The 15,366-nt window shown below is 35.8% G+C and overlaps 1 protein-coding gene across 2 annotated transcripts in view; it reads right to left on the bottom strand.

Moving 5' to 3' along the window:
• Window positions 1-430: 430 nt before the first annotated feature.
• Window positions 431-15,366, bottom strand: part of LOC107005219 (protein ANTHESIS POMOTING FACTOR 1) — a 16,438-nt gene continuing 1,502 nt past the window's right edge. The window contains exons 2-11 of one of the 2 annotated variants that reach the window (XM_015203754.2): window positions 15,163-15,263; window positions 12,670-12,779; window positions 12,526-12,592; window positions 11,990-12,089; window positions 6,758-6,874; window positions 6,644-6,685; window positions 2,548-2,626; window positions 1,551-1,600; window positions 852-1,245; window positions 431-751 (exon numbers count right to left, since the gene is read on the bottom strand). In XM_015203754.2, coding sequence (XP_015059240.1) covers window positions 1,075-1,245; window positions 1,551-1,600; window positions 2,548-2,626; window positions 6,644-6,685; window positions 6,758-6,874; window positions 11,990-12,089; window positions 12,526-12,592; window positions 12,670-12,779; window positions 15,163-15,263 — 837 coding nt within the window. In that variant the 3' untranslated portion in view covers window positions 431-751; window positions 852-1,074. Of the gene's footprint in view, window positions 752-851; window positions 1,246-1,550; window positions 1,601-2,547; window positions 2,627-6,547; window positions 6,686-6,757; window positions 6,875-11,989; window positions 12,090-12,525; window positions 12,593-12,669; window positions 12,780-15,162; window positions 15,264-15,366 lie in introns of both variants that reach the window. The other variant, XM_015203753.2, reaches the window with a different exon arrangement.

Here is a 15,366-nt window from a genome sequence, read left to right as displayed (position 1 = left end):
GGGTCAATAGTGTTATTACATGTACCAAATTTATTTTTCTCATTCTATGGTTTGTGTTTTCAGTAACGAAGCATCACTAACAAAAAGCGGTAAACATTTAGCCTTACACTAGTAGATTATACCTATAAAAAAGTTTATGTTGTTGTAGTATTAGTTAACGATTTTAACTTATTTCTAACTTATACTGATTTTTGATAACTTCAAATAGTGATTTTTTCAACAAGTATGTTCCGACCATACAAAAAAAATAAAATAGAGTAATGTTTCATCCCTTTTATAAAAACATCAATCAATATTAACATGACTGATATCACCAAACATATATCATGATAAATAATATAACGATAAAAATGACTAGATATCAAGATACATCGAATCATTCTTTATAGATTTACAGTTTTATTCTCAAATCATTTAATTTATATTGAAATGTTCTTAAAACCTACTAAAATTTACTCTCTTTTTTCTTATAATAGTCAAATATTGGAAAAGATTTTTATAAGTTTAATGAAATTATTAATTACCACAAGAAGCACAAATAAATTACTTAATACTAATACTAATACTAATACATACACATTACTCAAATTCAATCTTATATAATTACTCCTTCCATTGCATATCACTTCCTCTAACAAAATGACCTTTTAGCTTTGTGTAATTACTCCATCGTCATCCTCGACATGTTAGTCTAATTATACCGCAAAGCCTCATTGTACACACCATTTAAACAGACTTGCAACTATTAACACTGCAATTACAAAGTCACGCTAAAAGTGAATATGGATCTTCAACGATAACTCGTCTACACTCGATAGCTAAAAATCAGGATCGGAGGGTAGAAAGCTTACCGTGATAGAATGATGCTCGCAGTGGGCCAAATGATTGAGAAAACCCATATAGAAGATAGGTGACACCTATTTACCAAACAGAAAGGGGTATCCAAGTCCTTGGTTTCGTTTTCTTTCTTCACAAAAAAGGATAACAAATAAAAGACACACATGCATCAACAATGTCCACACAACTCCTGGGAGTGCCAAGTGTGTTTACACCTACATGTAACTTATAAAGACGTCATTGAGTAAGAGTAACTTGTTCTTCTACTTGGACTCCAGCGGCCTCACCAGGACCTCTATGATCAGGAATCCAAAAGGTAAGAACTGATGATGCAGCAACAAACATGACTCTTCTTGGGGCCCATTTCAAGCACGATGCCACACCTATGTGGCTATCCCAGCTACAAACCTATCAAAACAGTAATTTCTTAGTCCTTGGAAGATAAAAGAATACATAAACTGTACTTATGAGTAAGGGAAAAGTGAAGACATAATATACATCTGATAAAAAGCGTATGAAATAAACATGACATGTGTTCAAAGGTCTAGGGTAAACACGGAATGTAGATAACTTCTCCTTTGAGTAATAAGGGTACACAAAAAGGCACGACATTCAAACAGATGGATCAATGATTGTCCAAATTTCCAGCTGCAAAGACCCAAATGATAGCTGTAAAAAAGACCCAACAGAGAGAGTAACCAAAAGGAGGAGACCTTATTTTGTGTGTCGATGTGCCACGCATGCAAGCTTCCATCTCCTGAACCTTAAATATGAATACAAAGCATTTTAGTTCTAGGATCAACTATACCATCATAGAGAAGAATGCGTCAAGTTTGCATTTGACAGTGAGCACTTCATAGTATGAACAGAATAAAAATAAGAACCAAGCTTGATGGCAGAAAAATTCTCATCAAAGTGGAGGCGCAAGACAAAAAAGAATTACAGTGCTGGCAATGCATGATTACTATTGCCCGAAGATTATTTGCACTATAATTCCTACTGCCAAAAATTATTTCCCCTCATACTCTTTGTCTAAACAATGTCTGCAATATGTTCTAGCTTCTTGCTAGAAAACCTATTTTTTCCATTTAACTTTTTCCTGAAAGGGCCCGAAAGAGTGTTAAGTTCTGATGACCGGCCAAGTCATTGTGCTTATACAAGGGTACTGGTGGTTCACAACTAAAATACAAGAATCGTACTAGTCAAGCTCTAAGATTATAGGTATACTCTTTCATTTTCTCACTCATCTATTGTTATTTCAGTAATGATCATTAACCAGTGAAGATAGAAAATCAAAAACACGTTCATACATGGTTAACATTTTTTTTGTGTCCAAATGATACCCTATGCATAACTGGAAACAAATACGGCTCCCAAGGTCAGGCTATGAAATATTCCAGAAAGTAAGGACGATAAAGGCACAAAGATAGGGCAGGTATTCTGGAAGTGTAGAATACTGCTTCGACATTCCTAAAGGGCATTAGATTTTTTTAATGATGGTAATGTCCCCAGTTAGCTTGAATGCTCTCCAACTAATTCATCTGGCAGTCTGCTAGACTGCTATGGTCCACAAGCATAAATGACATGTAAACGTACACATCAAGGCTGGAGCAAAGTGAGATCATACTAAGTCTAATATCTAAGCTCCAACAATAATACAGGAGGATTCTTCTTCGGTTAATAATAAGCTCAAAAAATTTAATCTAATACCTGAAAAAACATACTGTCCGTCTGGTGTAAAGGATGCCTCCATTGCTGTCGGAGAAGGATCCAGATTAAACCCACACCGCTGCACCAGTAAAGTAGTCATTTAGTGTTGGATAAGTCCACAAAACATCATGAAAAATAACACTTGCTCCGTCCCATTTTATGTGGCACCTTTCCTTTATCCTGTTCCCAGAAAGAATTGTCACCTTACTATTATAGTTTATAGAACTGAATTCCTTCTTTATTATATCAACGTTACATGTAAATATACACTAGAAAGAAGCATCAATAAAGGTCAATCCTACATATCTCTCCTATCTATATAAGGTAATAGAATATATTTACAATATTCTGCAACACTCCCCCTCAAGCTGGAGCATATATATTAATCATGCCCAGCTTGTTACACAAATTGCTAACTTGAGCTCCATTCAATGTCTTTGTGAAAAAATCAGCTAGTGCTCTCCATCTTCCCTTAGCCCGTAGAAATCAGGTTTTCTTGAATCGTTTCACGAATAAAACGGCATCCACCTCAATGTGCTTAGTTCTTTCATGATACACTGGATTTGAGGCGATATGAAGAGCAGCTTGGTTATCACACCAAAGTTTCGCAGGTGTGGGATACTTCAACCCAACTTCACTTAAGAGGTGATGTATCCACATAATCTCACATGTGGATTATGTCATAGCTCTATACTCGAATTCTTGAATCGAGGTATAACAATTTGTTTCTTACTTCTCCATGACACCAAGTTTCCACCCACAAAGACACAATAGCCAGTAGTAGACCTTCTATCAATCTTGGATCTAGCCCATTCGGCATCTGCAAAACACTCAATGCGAGTATATCCATTGTTGCTATATATTATGCCAAGTCCAGGGGTGCCTTTCAAGTAGCACAATATTTGCTCCAAAGCTGCCCAATGTTTTAGTGTAGGCGTGGTCATGAACTGACTAACAACACTAACTGCAAAAGCAATATTCGGACGAGTTACAATAAGATAGTTTATTTTAACTTCATGTATCTGTTAAGGGTTGGAAAGTAGCACCGGTAACCCTTCCATAAGCGAGAATATCCCAAAAAGACACACTTCAAAGCCTTTGGATCTAGTTTAGTAACATGGGGTCGCACATCACGAACATAACAAGTACTTCCAAACACCTTTGGCTCTAATGAAAATAATGGTTTATTCGGAAAAAGAACACCATATGGAATATCATCGTTAAGTATTGTGGATGGCATGCGATTAATCAAAAAACTAGTTGTGGATACCGCATCCACCCAAAATTGCTTAGGTACCTTCATTTGGAATAGCAAAGCATGAGCAGTCTCTAGCAAGTGTCTATTTTTCCTCTCAGCTACCCATTTTGTGAGGTTGTATCCACACACGAAGATTGATGAAGAATACCATATTGATTCATGTAGTTCTGAAATGATGCTGACATGAATTCTTTAGCATTATTACTCCTCAATATATGGATAGAAGCATTAAACTGTGTCTTAATCTCAGCACAAAAATTAGAGAAATGGGAGAACACTTCGGAATGATTTTTCATAAAGTAAATCCATGCCATTCGGGAAAAATCATCCACAAAAGTAACAAAATATTTGAACCCAACTTAAAACAACCGGACATGGTCCCCAAATATCTCAATGAACTAACTCGAAAGCAAACTCAGCCCGCTTATTATTCCTAAGACTTAACGAGGTTCTATGGTGTTCTGCAAAATGACAAGACGGCAATCTATTAAAGGTACATTATGAAATTGAGGACATAATTTCTTCAAAACTGGTAGAGAAGGATGTCCCAAACGACAATGTGCTTCAAATGACGAGATGATACTGGAGCAAGCAACTGATGGAGGCGCCCATTCATCAAGAATGTAGAGACCGTCTAATACATGCCTTTACCAATAACCTGTTTCGTCATAAGATCCTGAAAAAGACTAATCGGGATACAAGGAGACAAAACATTGTAGTTCTTTGGTAAGTTTACTCACAAAAATCATATTAAAGGCAAGACTAGGTAGTCCAAGAACAGAGGACAAAGTAATAGATGAAGTGGGGTTAATGATTCCAGATCCCTCAATGGTATAACTAGATCCATCAGCTATGGTAACAGAGGATGGTACTTTATGTGACCGGAATTCAGAGATTATTTTGGGATTACCTGCCATGTGATCTGTGGCACCCGAATCAATGATCCAGTTGCTTGAGGAGGAAATGAGACATTTGTTACCTGACTCAGTAAGGGCACGGGCTGGAGTGGTTTCATTCATTGATTCCTAATTCTTTTTAAGTCTAGCAAACTCATCGGTTGAGATTGTAACAATTGAGGGTGAACTAGATGTGGTGCAACCGTGGCAGTCTGATTCTGAAGTTGTTGGTTGCGATTCTGTAATTTCTTACAGTTTCGCCTTATGTGCCTGGGTTCCTTACAATAGCGACAAGTATTGTCGATGATCCATCTCCCAACATCATTGTCTCCTCCTTTATTATTGTTCCACTTCCCCGCATCATTGTTATGATTCCACTTCCCTGCATCATTGTTGTTGTTCCATCTCCGTGCATCATTATTGTTGTTTCATCTCCCATTATTTCTTCCTCCTTTTGCAACAAGCACATTGGTCTATTGGTTGGATGGAGTACTCTCTGTGCGCAACACTCGACTGAAAACATCTTTGAGAGAGCTGATCTCAGAACTAGACGGAATATGTGATTTAGCAGTCTCAAACTCAGATGGGAGTCCAGCTAAAAAAACTCATTATAACCATTTGTTCCCTCTGAGCCAGCTGCACCTTGATATCAGTATTGAATGGTAGAAGTACATTCGGTTCCTCGTATGTTTTCCTGAACTCCATGAAGTATGTAGTGAGTGACTTAGCTTCCTTCTCAAAATGATAGAAAGCCTTACAAACTTCATAAATCCGAGATAAATTACCTTTGCTAGAATATAAGTACTCCAAATAATCCATTAACTCTTTCACAAACTCACAGTGATTAACCAAACCAACAACTTCATTGTCAAAAGAGTTTATAATTTGCAAGAGTAGTCTAGCATCATCTCTAAGCCAAGTCTTTTTAGTATCATCCGTTGGAGGAGATAAGATGGTCATCCTTTTTAACATTACGCAAGTAGGCCCTAATTTTTCTACTTTAATCTAAATAATTAGACCCATTTAATTTATTATCAGTAATTTTAGACAGTACTGGAACAATTCCAGCCATGGCAGATTTATCATCAGACATTTTAACTAATGTTTATCCAAGAAATTGATCAAGAAGTGTAAAGGATAAAAAAATCTGACACCAAACTAGTTGAAAACGTTTGGTTGAAAACATCAAAAAATTGACACCAAAAATGAACCCAACAGCCACTGTAGCGCAAAGTTATTTCAAGATTTTACGTCACAGATGCAAGGATGAAAATCGAACCTGGAAGTGAAGAGTTATTATCCTGCAGGGATTTTAACACCAAAAATCAATCCTACAGTACGTTGGAACAAATGAAACGATGTTGGGACAGCAAGCCTAGAGGTATTCTACCAAAACCCAAGTAGCCGAAACCTTTTCCCAAGATGCTAGGAAAAGTTTCGAAGTTTTTGAACAAGATCTGGAGCCCTATTAGCTCTGATACCATGTAGTTTATAGAACTGAACTCCCTTATTATATCAACATTACATGTATATATACACTAGAAAGAAGCATCAATAAAGGTAAGAAAATATCCTACATATCTCCCCTATGTATATAAGGTAATAGAATATATTTACAATATTCTGTAACAAAAAACAATTCAACTTTAAAATTCTCTTTTACCCTTAATGAAATTTACAACGACACAATTATCAAAGGATTGTTTTAGACCACAAGTTTCAAAACTCTTCCATTTTTTCTTAAATGTCGTGCCAAGTCAAATGGTGCCACATAAAATGGGATGGAGGGAGTAGGAAACAAGATAAGAATCTAGAGCAGACGGAAGAATTCTGATGAACAAATAACCTTCTCTCCTGCATAGGCGTCAAGCACATAGATGCTATTACTAGTAGTTGTTAAAAGCATTGATTTTCCATCATTGCTGAATTTTATGTCACAAACCTCAGCTGTATCTCCACCAACTAGGAAGGTTTCAAAGGGCCCCTACATATCACAACATAAGAAAAAAATCATTATTTGTAATGCAAAAGGAAGCTGAGCTTTAGAGACACAAACCTTGTCAAAGTGTCTTGAATCAAACAATTTGATGGCACCCCCTTCCATTGCCACTGCAAAGACAAGGCCTTGTTGGTCATAAGCAACTGCAGGCCTACCTCTTAGACGCAAAATCCCCTGAAAAATGCAAGAGTGAATATATATCACAAGCATGTGTTTCATAAGGTAGAAGTTTGACAAGCTAGTACCAACTGCTGAATTTCTTTACACTAACTAAACACTACAGCACACTGGACCTGAACTTCTAATATTTGTGAGAGCTAACAACTGCTAACATAACAGCTGATTAGCATCCAACCTGCTCAAAAGTAAGTGGGACTAAAGGCATAGATAGTGTCTTCACCCCAGTCATGCATGCACAAGCAAATGGCTGTAATCTGAGGCTATTTTTGCCACAGTTTCAATTCTACAATGTCAAAAAGATTCCTAGTGAACCTGGAAATATGCCCCTAATCACTGAAGAATTAACATCTGAGATCATTAATTAACATATAAGCCCACGCTTGAAGAGTAGAGGAATAAAAACTGATATTGAACCTATTTTGTGACTTGCCAAATCAACTCTTTTAATACAGTTCTTTCAGATCAATGATTACCTAGTCTGAGTAATCTAAAAATAATATTCAAATAAAATGTAGCTATGCACCAGCTTGTTTTTCTTTTAAAAAACAGTGTTTTTAGAAGCGAGACGTGCAAAAAAAGCAACAAGGCTTTAAGCGAAGCGCACACTTCATTAAATTGAAGCACAGTTTTAAAAGAATATCAAAATAACAGTGCACTAATAATATATATATATATAACTAAATAAACAAGAGCTAGGAAAAAATACTACTACTCTCTTTCAATTTGTTTGCCTTACATTCTTTTTTAGTCTGTTTAAAAAAAATTACCACATTCTATATTTAGAAACTCTTTACACTCAATATTCTACCTGGAATGACCACAAGATTCAAAGGCCATTTTGATACATTACACACACCTTTAGACTAAATCCACAAGATGCAAAAGTCTTCTTTACTCTCTTAAACTATATGCCGAGTCAAATCAGGACAAACAAACTGTAACAGAGGGAGCACCTATCAGCGAATCTTTCAATTTAGAAAGTAGCTTAATATCCTCCATAAGACGAGCAAAATCAAAACAAATTGTTCAGAACTTTTATTCTTCATCATGATTGTCAAAATACTCATCTTCTTCCTCTTCAACTTCATAAATTCGGACTCGTCTTGTAGCTACTTTTTTTCTCTTTCAAGATAAGTGTTGGTTTTTAAAAGATAGTGAACCAAAAAAGGTTGAAAGAATGATTTGAAAATTTTCTCACTTTAATTTTATTTAGCATGGAAAGCTTTAAATAACCAACTTGAAAACAAAAAAAAGAAACTGCACAAAACCTGCAAAATAAAATTGAAAAGCCTACAATATCTCAACTAAACTCATCTAACAACAAAAACAATTAAATTATGTGATTATCGAAACACCATAAAGTACAATGATACTAATTAAAAAAAAAATACAACAGGTGTCATTGTAGACCCCATTCTACCCTGATGCGAGTCCTCCACACCTTCCTATGTAGGATCACGTACTCGGTATCTTGAAATTGTGTCATATATTATCTTATCACCTCATCCCATTACTTCTTCGGCCTTCCTTCGTCTCTCCCTGTGCCCTCTATAACCACCTCTCGCACCTCCTCACTGGTGCATTTATGCATCTCTTTTTTACATGTTCAAACCATTTCAGTCTCGCTTCCCTCAACTTGTCCACCACAGGGGTCATCCCCACCTTATTTTGGATATCCTTATTTCTAATTTTATCGCTTTTAGTATGACCATACATCCACTTCAACATCCTCATCTCTGCAACATGCATCTTATGGACATGGGTGTTCTTGACTGACCTACATTCAACTGCATACAACATTTCGATCTAACCACCACCCTATAAAACTTACCGTTGAATTTCAGTGGTACCTTTTTATCACACAAGACTCTAGGGTCAAGCCTCTACTTTACCCGCGCCGCACCAATACGGCGTGTGATATCGTCATGTTGTCTCCACTCCCATAGATTATTGACCCAAGATACATGAATTTATATCTCTTGGGGATATTTTATGCGCAAAGCCTCACTTCCACGCCTACCAATGCATCATGTCATTGAATTTGCACTATACATATTTTGTCTTAGTCCTACTCAACCTAAACCCCTAAGCTTCCAAAGTTTGTCTCCACACCTCTAACTTAGCATTCACTCCATTGCGCGTCTCATCAATTAGTACTATGTCATGTGCAAATATCAACATGGCACCTCATCTTGAATGTCGTGTCAATACATCCATCACCAAGGAAAATATAAAATAGAAACATGCTTAAGAGTCGACCCCTAGAGTAACCTCATTTCCGTAGGAAAGTGTTATCACTCCTTACATCCAATAGTTACAGCAGTACTTATATTTTTTCTAGTAGTAGTTACTTTCCTGTAGTTAGAAAGTCATTCCCTAGTTTCTAGGGGTTGTTATCTTATAAGTGTTGTATTTGAACTATGTGCTTGTCTTAGGAAATGGAAGCTGAAAAGTAATTTCAATTTTTGAGTAATTTAACTCAAGAGATTGCAGGTTCTCTCTAAACGAACCAGCACCATAGGTCATAGGAAGAGAACTTCAAATTTTATCGTGCAGAGTCCCATAACTAAATCCATAGCAAGCGACCATATCAGAGTCGAGAATAATAGGAAACCAAATTCAACATCAACTAGCATAATTGGTGAACTTGTTCCAAGAAGAATGTGCAACCAATTTGGCCAGACACGAAGCAATAAATGTTTGTTTGGATGCACTAGCAAAGGATTTAGTGAATTCTAAGGTCGATTCTGATTCAAATGAAAATACAAGTTAGAATTGCGGTTGGAAGGATAAAAATAAAGTGGCAGGAGGGTCAGAATCAAAAGTAGGAGGAAGTTACATCATTCCTCGACATAAAAAGTTGGATCCCACGATTTAATGGCCAAGAGGACCCTTTTGGATGGTTGAACAGATGTGAACACTTCTTTCAACACCAACAAACTCTAGAAGAAAAACAGGTTGGACTTGCTTTTTTCAGTTAGAAGGCAATGCAAAAGTTAGGTTTCTTCAACTAGAGGTAGATATACCTCAACCATCTTGGGATGAATTCAAACGTCAATGTAACCTTTCCTTTGGGCCGCCAATCGAAAGTCAGAAATTAAGAGAATTGTCTACGTCATGCCAGATCGGGTATGTGGTAGATTGCCAAGAAAAGTTTGAGCAGTTAATTTCGCGGTCTGATACAGTCACTCAGTCGCAAAAGCTTGAACTTTATATTAGTGGTCTTACTAATTTAATAGCAATTGAGGTTGAGTTGCATAATCCTTTAGATTTGGCTACGGTGATGACTGATGAGTCTATCCAGGCTTTATGAACGCAAGGAACAACCTGTTTGTTCGCATTTGTTAGATGTTTGCAAATCCAAGACAATAGATTTCTCACCTCAACAACAAGCCTAATTTGTGAAGAAACTGACAAATCTGAAATGGACGATAGGCGACTTAAAGGCTTTGTTTCATATGTGATGAACCATTCACCCGAGATCATCAATTGAAGAAATTATTCTGGATTGACTTTATAGACGATGAGAAAGAGTTTGCTTGATTAGAGAGAAATATTATTACTTTTCGCACTTAGCGCTTGAGGAAAAGCACAATTTAAAAGAGGAGAGTAATGTTATCACTCCTTAGTCATCCAATAGTTACAATAGTAGTTATTTCCTTTTAGTAGTAGTTATTTTCTAGTAGTAATGCAGTTTTTCATTCCAGCAATGTTCGGAAGACATGTCGTAGTTTCTAGGGGTAGTTATCTTAAAAGTGTTGTACTTTAACTATTTGTTTGTCTAAGGAAATAAAAGCAGAAATTTCAGTTTTTGAGTACTTCAACTCAAGAGATTGCAGGTTCTCTCTTAATGAACCAGCATTATAGGTCGTAGAAAAAAACTTCAGATTTTATCTTACAGCGTCCAATAACTATATCTATAACAGGGGACCATAAGAGAAAGTGCTCCGGGTTCCTCCCACCGTTCTTACTTGCGTTTTAGCTCCTTTGTTCGTGTCTTTTATAGCCATAATGTAGGCTACTGATACACCTCTTGCCTCCAGATCTTCTAACTAAATTTAAATTTAAACAAAGACTCCTCTTACCACCAAACTGCTTAAAGTATCAGCTCCTTTGAAAATTGAAAGAGTTGCTAATAGATACATTATTTTTTTGAGCTCTTGTTTATTTAGTTTCCTTTTATTTTTCTATATTCATTTTGATATTCTTTTAAAATTACGCTTGAAGTGAAGCGTGCACTTTGCTTCCTGTTTTAAGCTCTAGGACCCTTGTCATTTTTGTGTTTATTGCTTCTGAAAACACTATTGCAAGTCCATAAGAGGGAACCACAATTACACATGCCATGTTTAGTTCACGGAGAGAATAACTCAACCTTAATAAATGTAAGTGGCTTCCAGTTCTACAAAAGATTGTCATAATTTCCTCAACTTGTCCAAAAGCTCATTTAATTAGTTTCACTTTTTCTTGGTTTTGTTTCATTGGATAGGATTAGCATCACTCGATACATTGTGTCACCAAGGAAGAATATTTCATTACCAATATATGTTGAATAACACCTTTTCTTATGTTACTAATCGTGTAATTGGACTTTCCTCATAGAGTGTTGACCTAATAGCTAATGTAATTGGAATGGGAGACTAGAGTTCAAATCCTAACAAAGACAAAAAAACTAGGTGATATCTTCTCATCTTCTTAAGGGAGAGGTAACATGTACTCAATTGATTAGTCAGATTTTAAGAAAGTTGGTCAAGCAACCGTTACACCCACCCCCATCCCCATCTCCCTTTAGAAGTCCACTAAGTTACTAAGAGCCTGTTTAGTTTGACTTAAAAGTTGTTAAACCTACTTTTAAGTTATTTTTCGCTTTTGAGAGTGTGGCAAAATTAAAAATAACTTAAATTAAGTTTTAAAATGACTCTATAAAAGTTAAAAGTAGGTAATCCCCCACTTCTCACTTTTTAACTTAAAAGTTACTGAAGTTTGACTTTATAAAAACTACTTTTATAAAGCTACTTTTTTTTAAAGTTAAGCGAAACAAGCTCTAAGGCAAGTCTAATAAATCTTTGATAATTGAAGACTAGGTTCATTCCATAAAAATGTGATACCAACCTGGCATGCATTTACACGAAGATCCCATATTCTCACACTATGGTCAAGAGATCCAGACAAAAAGCTGTCATTAACTGGAGACATGCACAGTGACACAACCCTACATTCAAATTAGAGTAACAGATTTAAAGATAATCATTATGTCAAAATCAAGTGGTAGGAAGAGGGACAAAAGGAAAAGAGTAATGTCAACGGATGACTGTTACTATACATAAAATAAACCTAAAATACCACCCATTAAATGTTTGTTTTGTAGGACATTTCGTACTCACCCTTGGATTCATTTCTTCTTCTACCTTGTAACAATCATTATTATTTCTATTGGGAGAGAACATGCATAACCCTCCATAACATCTTTTTAAATCCAAAAGAAATTATTTGAAAACAAATGCACGTGTACAACCATTTCAGCTGTTTTTACATAGTAAGCACTCATTAGAAAAATCAAGTAGGTCATTGTCTATCCCCATATTTCTTCAAAAAACACACATTGTTCCAATCATTACTGAGATAAATACCAAGAAAAAAGCACCTACCTCTCTTTATGTCCCTTAAAGTAACGAAGACATCGATTATCGTACATGGATAGGTATCGCAGAGACTCTGGCAACAGACACAAAGCAACATGTAAACTATCCTTTCATGTAATCAAAATCAGAAGTTGGTTCAAGGAGAATCACCTCCATGCACATCCAAGTTGTGTATTGAAGAGCATATAACAGAATGAGGGTGGTGGGTAAAGCATATTCGATCAGCTCCATGCTTCTTATGATATGTAGTCTTCAGCAACCTGAAGGTCAAAAAGAACTTGATAGGAACGGCATATTTTGGTCTAGTTAAGATATCTCATAGAGACATTAGTTGCAGTATGCAAAAGTTAAAACTTGCTTAAGGACCAAACAGAATCATGTCTTGAATCAGTCTAAAGCCTAAGGGGTCGTTTGGTAGGAATTAGGATTCATAAGGATAGTGTTTAATACGGTATATTAGTAATGCTGGTATTTATGCGTGCAATTGTTATGCTAAGAATATTTATCATGCAGTGCCTGGTTTGGTGTATCAAAAACAATATGCATTGCATAATTTCTAAAAAAAAAAAATTATCTGCTTACAAAAATACGCTTCATAAACAGAGGAAAGGATGTGGAAAGGGATTTGAGGGGCAAATGTGTCTTTAAGCATGCTAATACATTTATTAGAACTCTTTTCATTGCTAATACCATGATTTCCCATGTATTAGTTATACTTTTAGTATAATACTGAATACGACTGTAAAACTAATATGTAGGTCAAAAAAGTGTACAGAGCAAAGTATTAGCAATGAATGCATCGACTGTATAACTAGTGTAGGTTGAAAAAGCGTACAGAACAAAGTATTAGCAATGAATGCATTGATTGTATAACTAATGTAGGTTGAAAAAGTGTACATAACAAAGTATTAGTGGTAAACAAACCTAATGCATAAATTGTTTTCTCTAAACCATTCTACAAAACTAACAACCCCTAAGTTGTATAAAAGATTTCAAAATGGAAAAATACGCACAAGGTAATTATATTCTCCCCAACCTAATAGTAATTTTGTCAGACGTGGAACTAGTATAATTCCATGATTTGACAGACTTCCCTATAATGATAGACAAAGAAGATAATCTGGAAATGAATTTGAACCAGTAATTCAACCGCTCCTTGGTACATTAATTTTTAGAACTGAGAAGTACCCTAGATCCAATAGCACCAGGTTTGAAACTCGGTGTATAATGGGTTTGCCCCTTAGAACCTTCTCCATTTAATACTAAGCTTCTGTCTAAGGTAAGGTCAAACCTGTGAAATGTGCCTAACCAACACATCACACGATGCGCATTTAACACTGGATCAAAGGACAGGGAGCATTTCCTTGGTACATAATCAACAATTAAAATGAATCAGTCGCAGTCAAGAGGACACCAATAGATTGCTCCAGCCCAAAAATATTTAGAGTCAAGCTTCTTCACATAGCTTAAATATTCATGTCAAAGTTGCTTTTCATGCTTAAGAGACCTGTAGACAGGAGTTCTGTAACTTCCCAAATAGTCGCAAATAGGCCTACCATGGTAAAATCATTGCACTCTTGTTCTGATATAATGGCACAGTTCCAAAATGATTGAAACTTCTTCAGCCACTTTTTTTTTATAACATTTAGGTTGTTCTATGAAATGGCTGCTGCAGCCTAATGCAGTCCTCCTGTGAACCTATAACTTTTTAAATGCTCTTCAACTAGAAGTTCTTCAAACTTTTAAGCCCACATGGTAACATCTTATACTGATTGAAGGATTTCTTTCAGAATACATGAGGCTTTTTGAAAATACGTAATCACAGAGAAAAGACAACTATAGGAACGACAAACTCATAATACCTGATGATTACATAATCTATGCATATACTCTTTAAATATGAAAAAACCATTAACTTCAAAAATACTGGTTTTAAACTGCACAAAATCAACTAATTTATACTCACTCCATGCCAAATTTACATGACAGAATCAAATTGGCACGGAGTTGAAGAAAGATACAGATTTTTGAAACTTGTGGCAGAAATATGCCATAGAAATTATGTGGCTATAAAATTGTTGAATCTTGTGGCGTTAAACAAGCCATGGTATTTGTGAGGTTATTAAAGCTTCTCAAGGAAAAACGGTAAGTAGAAAGTTTATTGTTTCCAAATTTAGAAATGTGGCGTTCTTTTTTAATGGACTAAAACCGAAAGTGTGTAACAAAAATTGGAACGGAGGAAGTAGTACTTAAAAACATGAAGTCATTGCCAGAATTTGCAAGCTGGAAGAATATGATGTTGACAGAACCTGATAAGCCCAAAAAATGGGTAATGATCAGATGGAGATTTACAGGTTTTTAAATAAAGGAGACGAAGACAACACTGAAGGTTTGCACCCTGGTTATGATCTGAACAATAACCTATTCAACGATTGTTGCTATGCTTTTTCTTATTATAGTCCTGTTCTGTTAAACGAATTCCAATCTCAGATGACACTATAAACATCATATTCTGATAGATGATGGATGACATTTAATATACTAATTTGGCATGAATCATGACCTGACACAATAATGTCAGTGGACAGTATATAGGAAAATTACATGGAGAGCTTTTCTTGCAAGCTTGTTTCAAGAACTTACTTCCCATTGGCAATGTCAAAAAGTCGAATTGAGTCATCCTCACTAGCAGTTATCAGTAAATCTTCTGTCCGATGAAAATCAAGTGAGTTTATCTGCCCACCCTAAAAAAAAGAGATATGCCCAGGTAAAAGCAATGTTGCCGTAGATCCAAAGCTAAAATTAATAGATTGATACAGCTACAGAAAATATATATATATATATATA

Source organism: Solanum pennellii, chromosome 12 (assembly GCF_001406875.1).
Source record: "Solanum pennellii chromosome 12, SPENNV200".
NCBI classification, from domain to species: domain Eukaryota; kingdom Viridiplantae; phylum Streptophyta; class Magnoliopsida; order Solanales; family Solanaceae; genus Solanum; species Solanum pennellii.
This window is presented reverse-complemented; position numbering and strand designations above follow the sequence as displayed.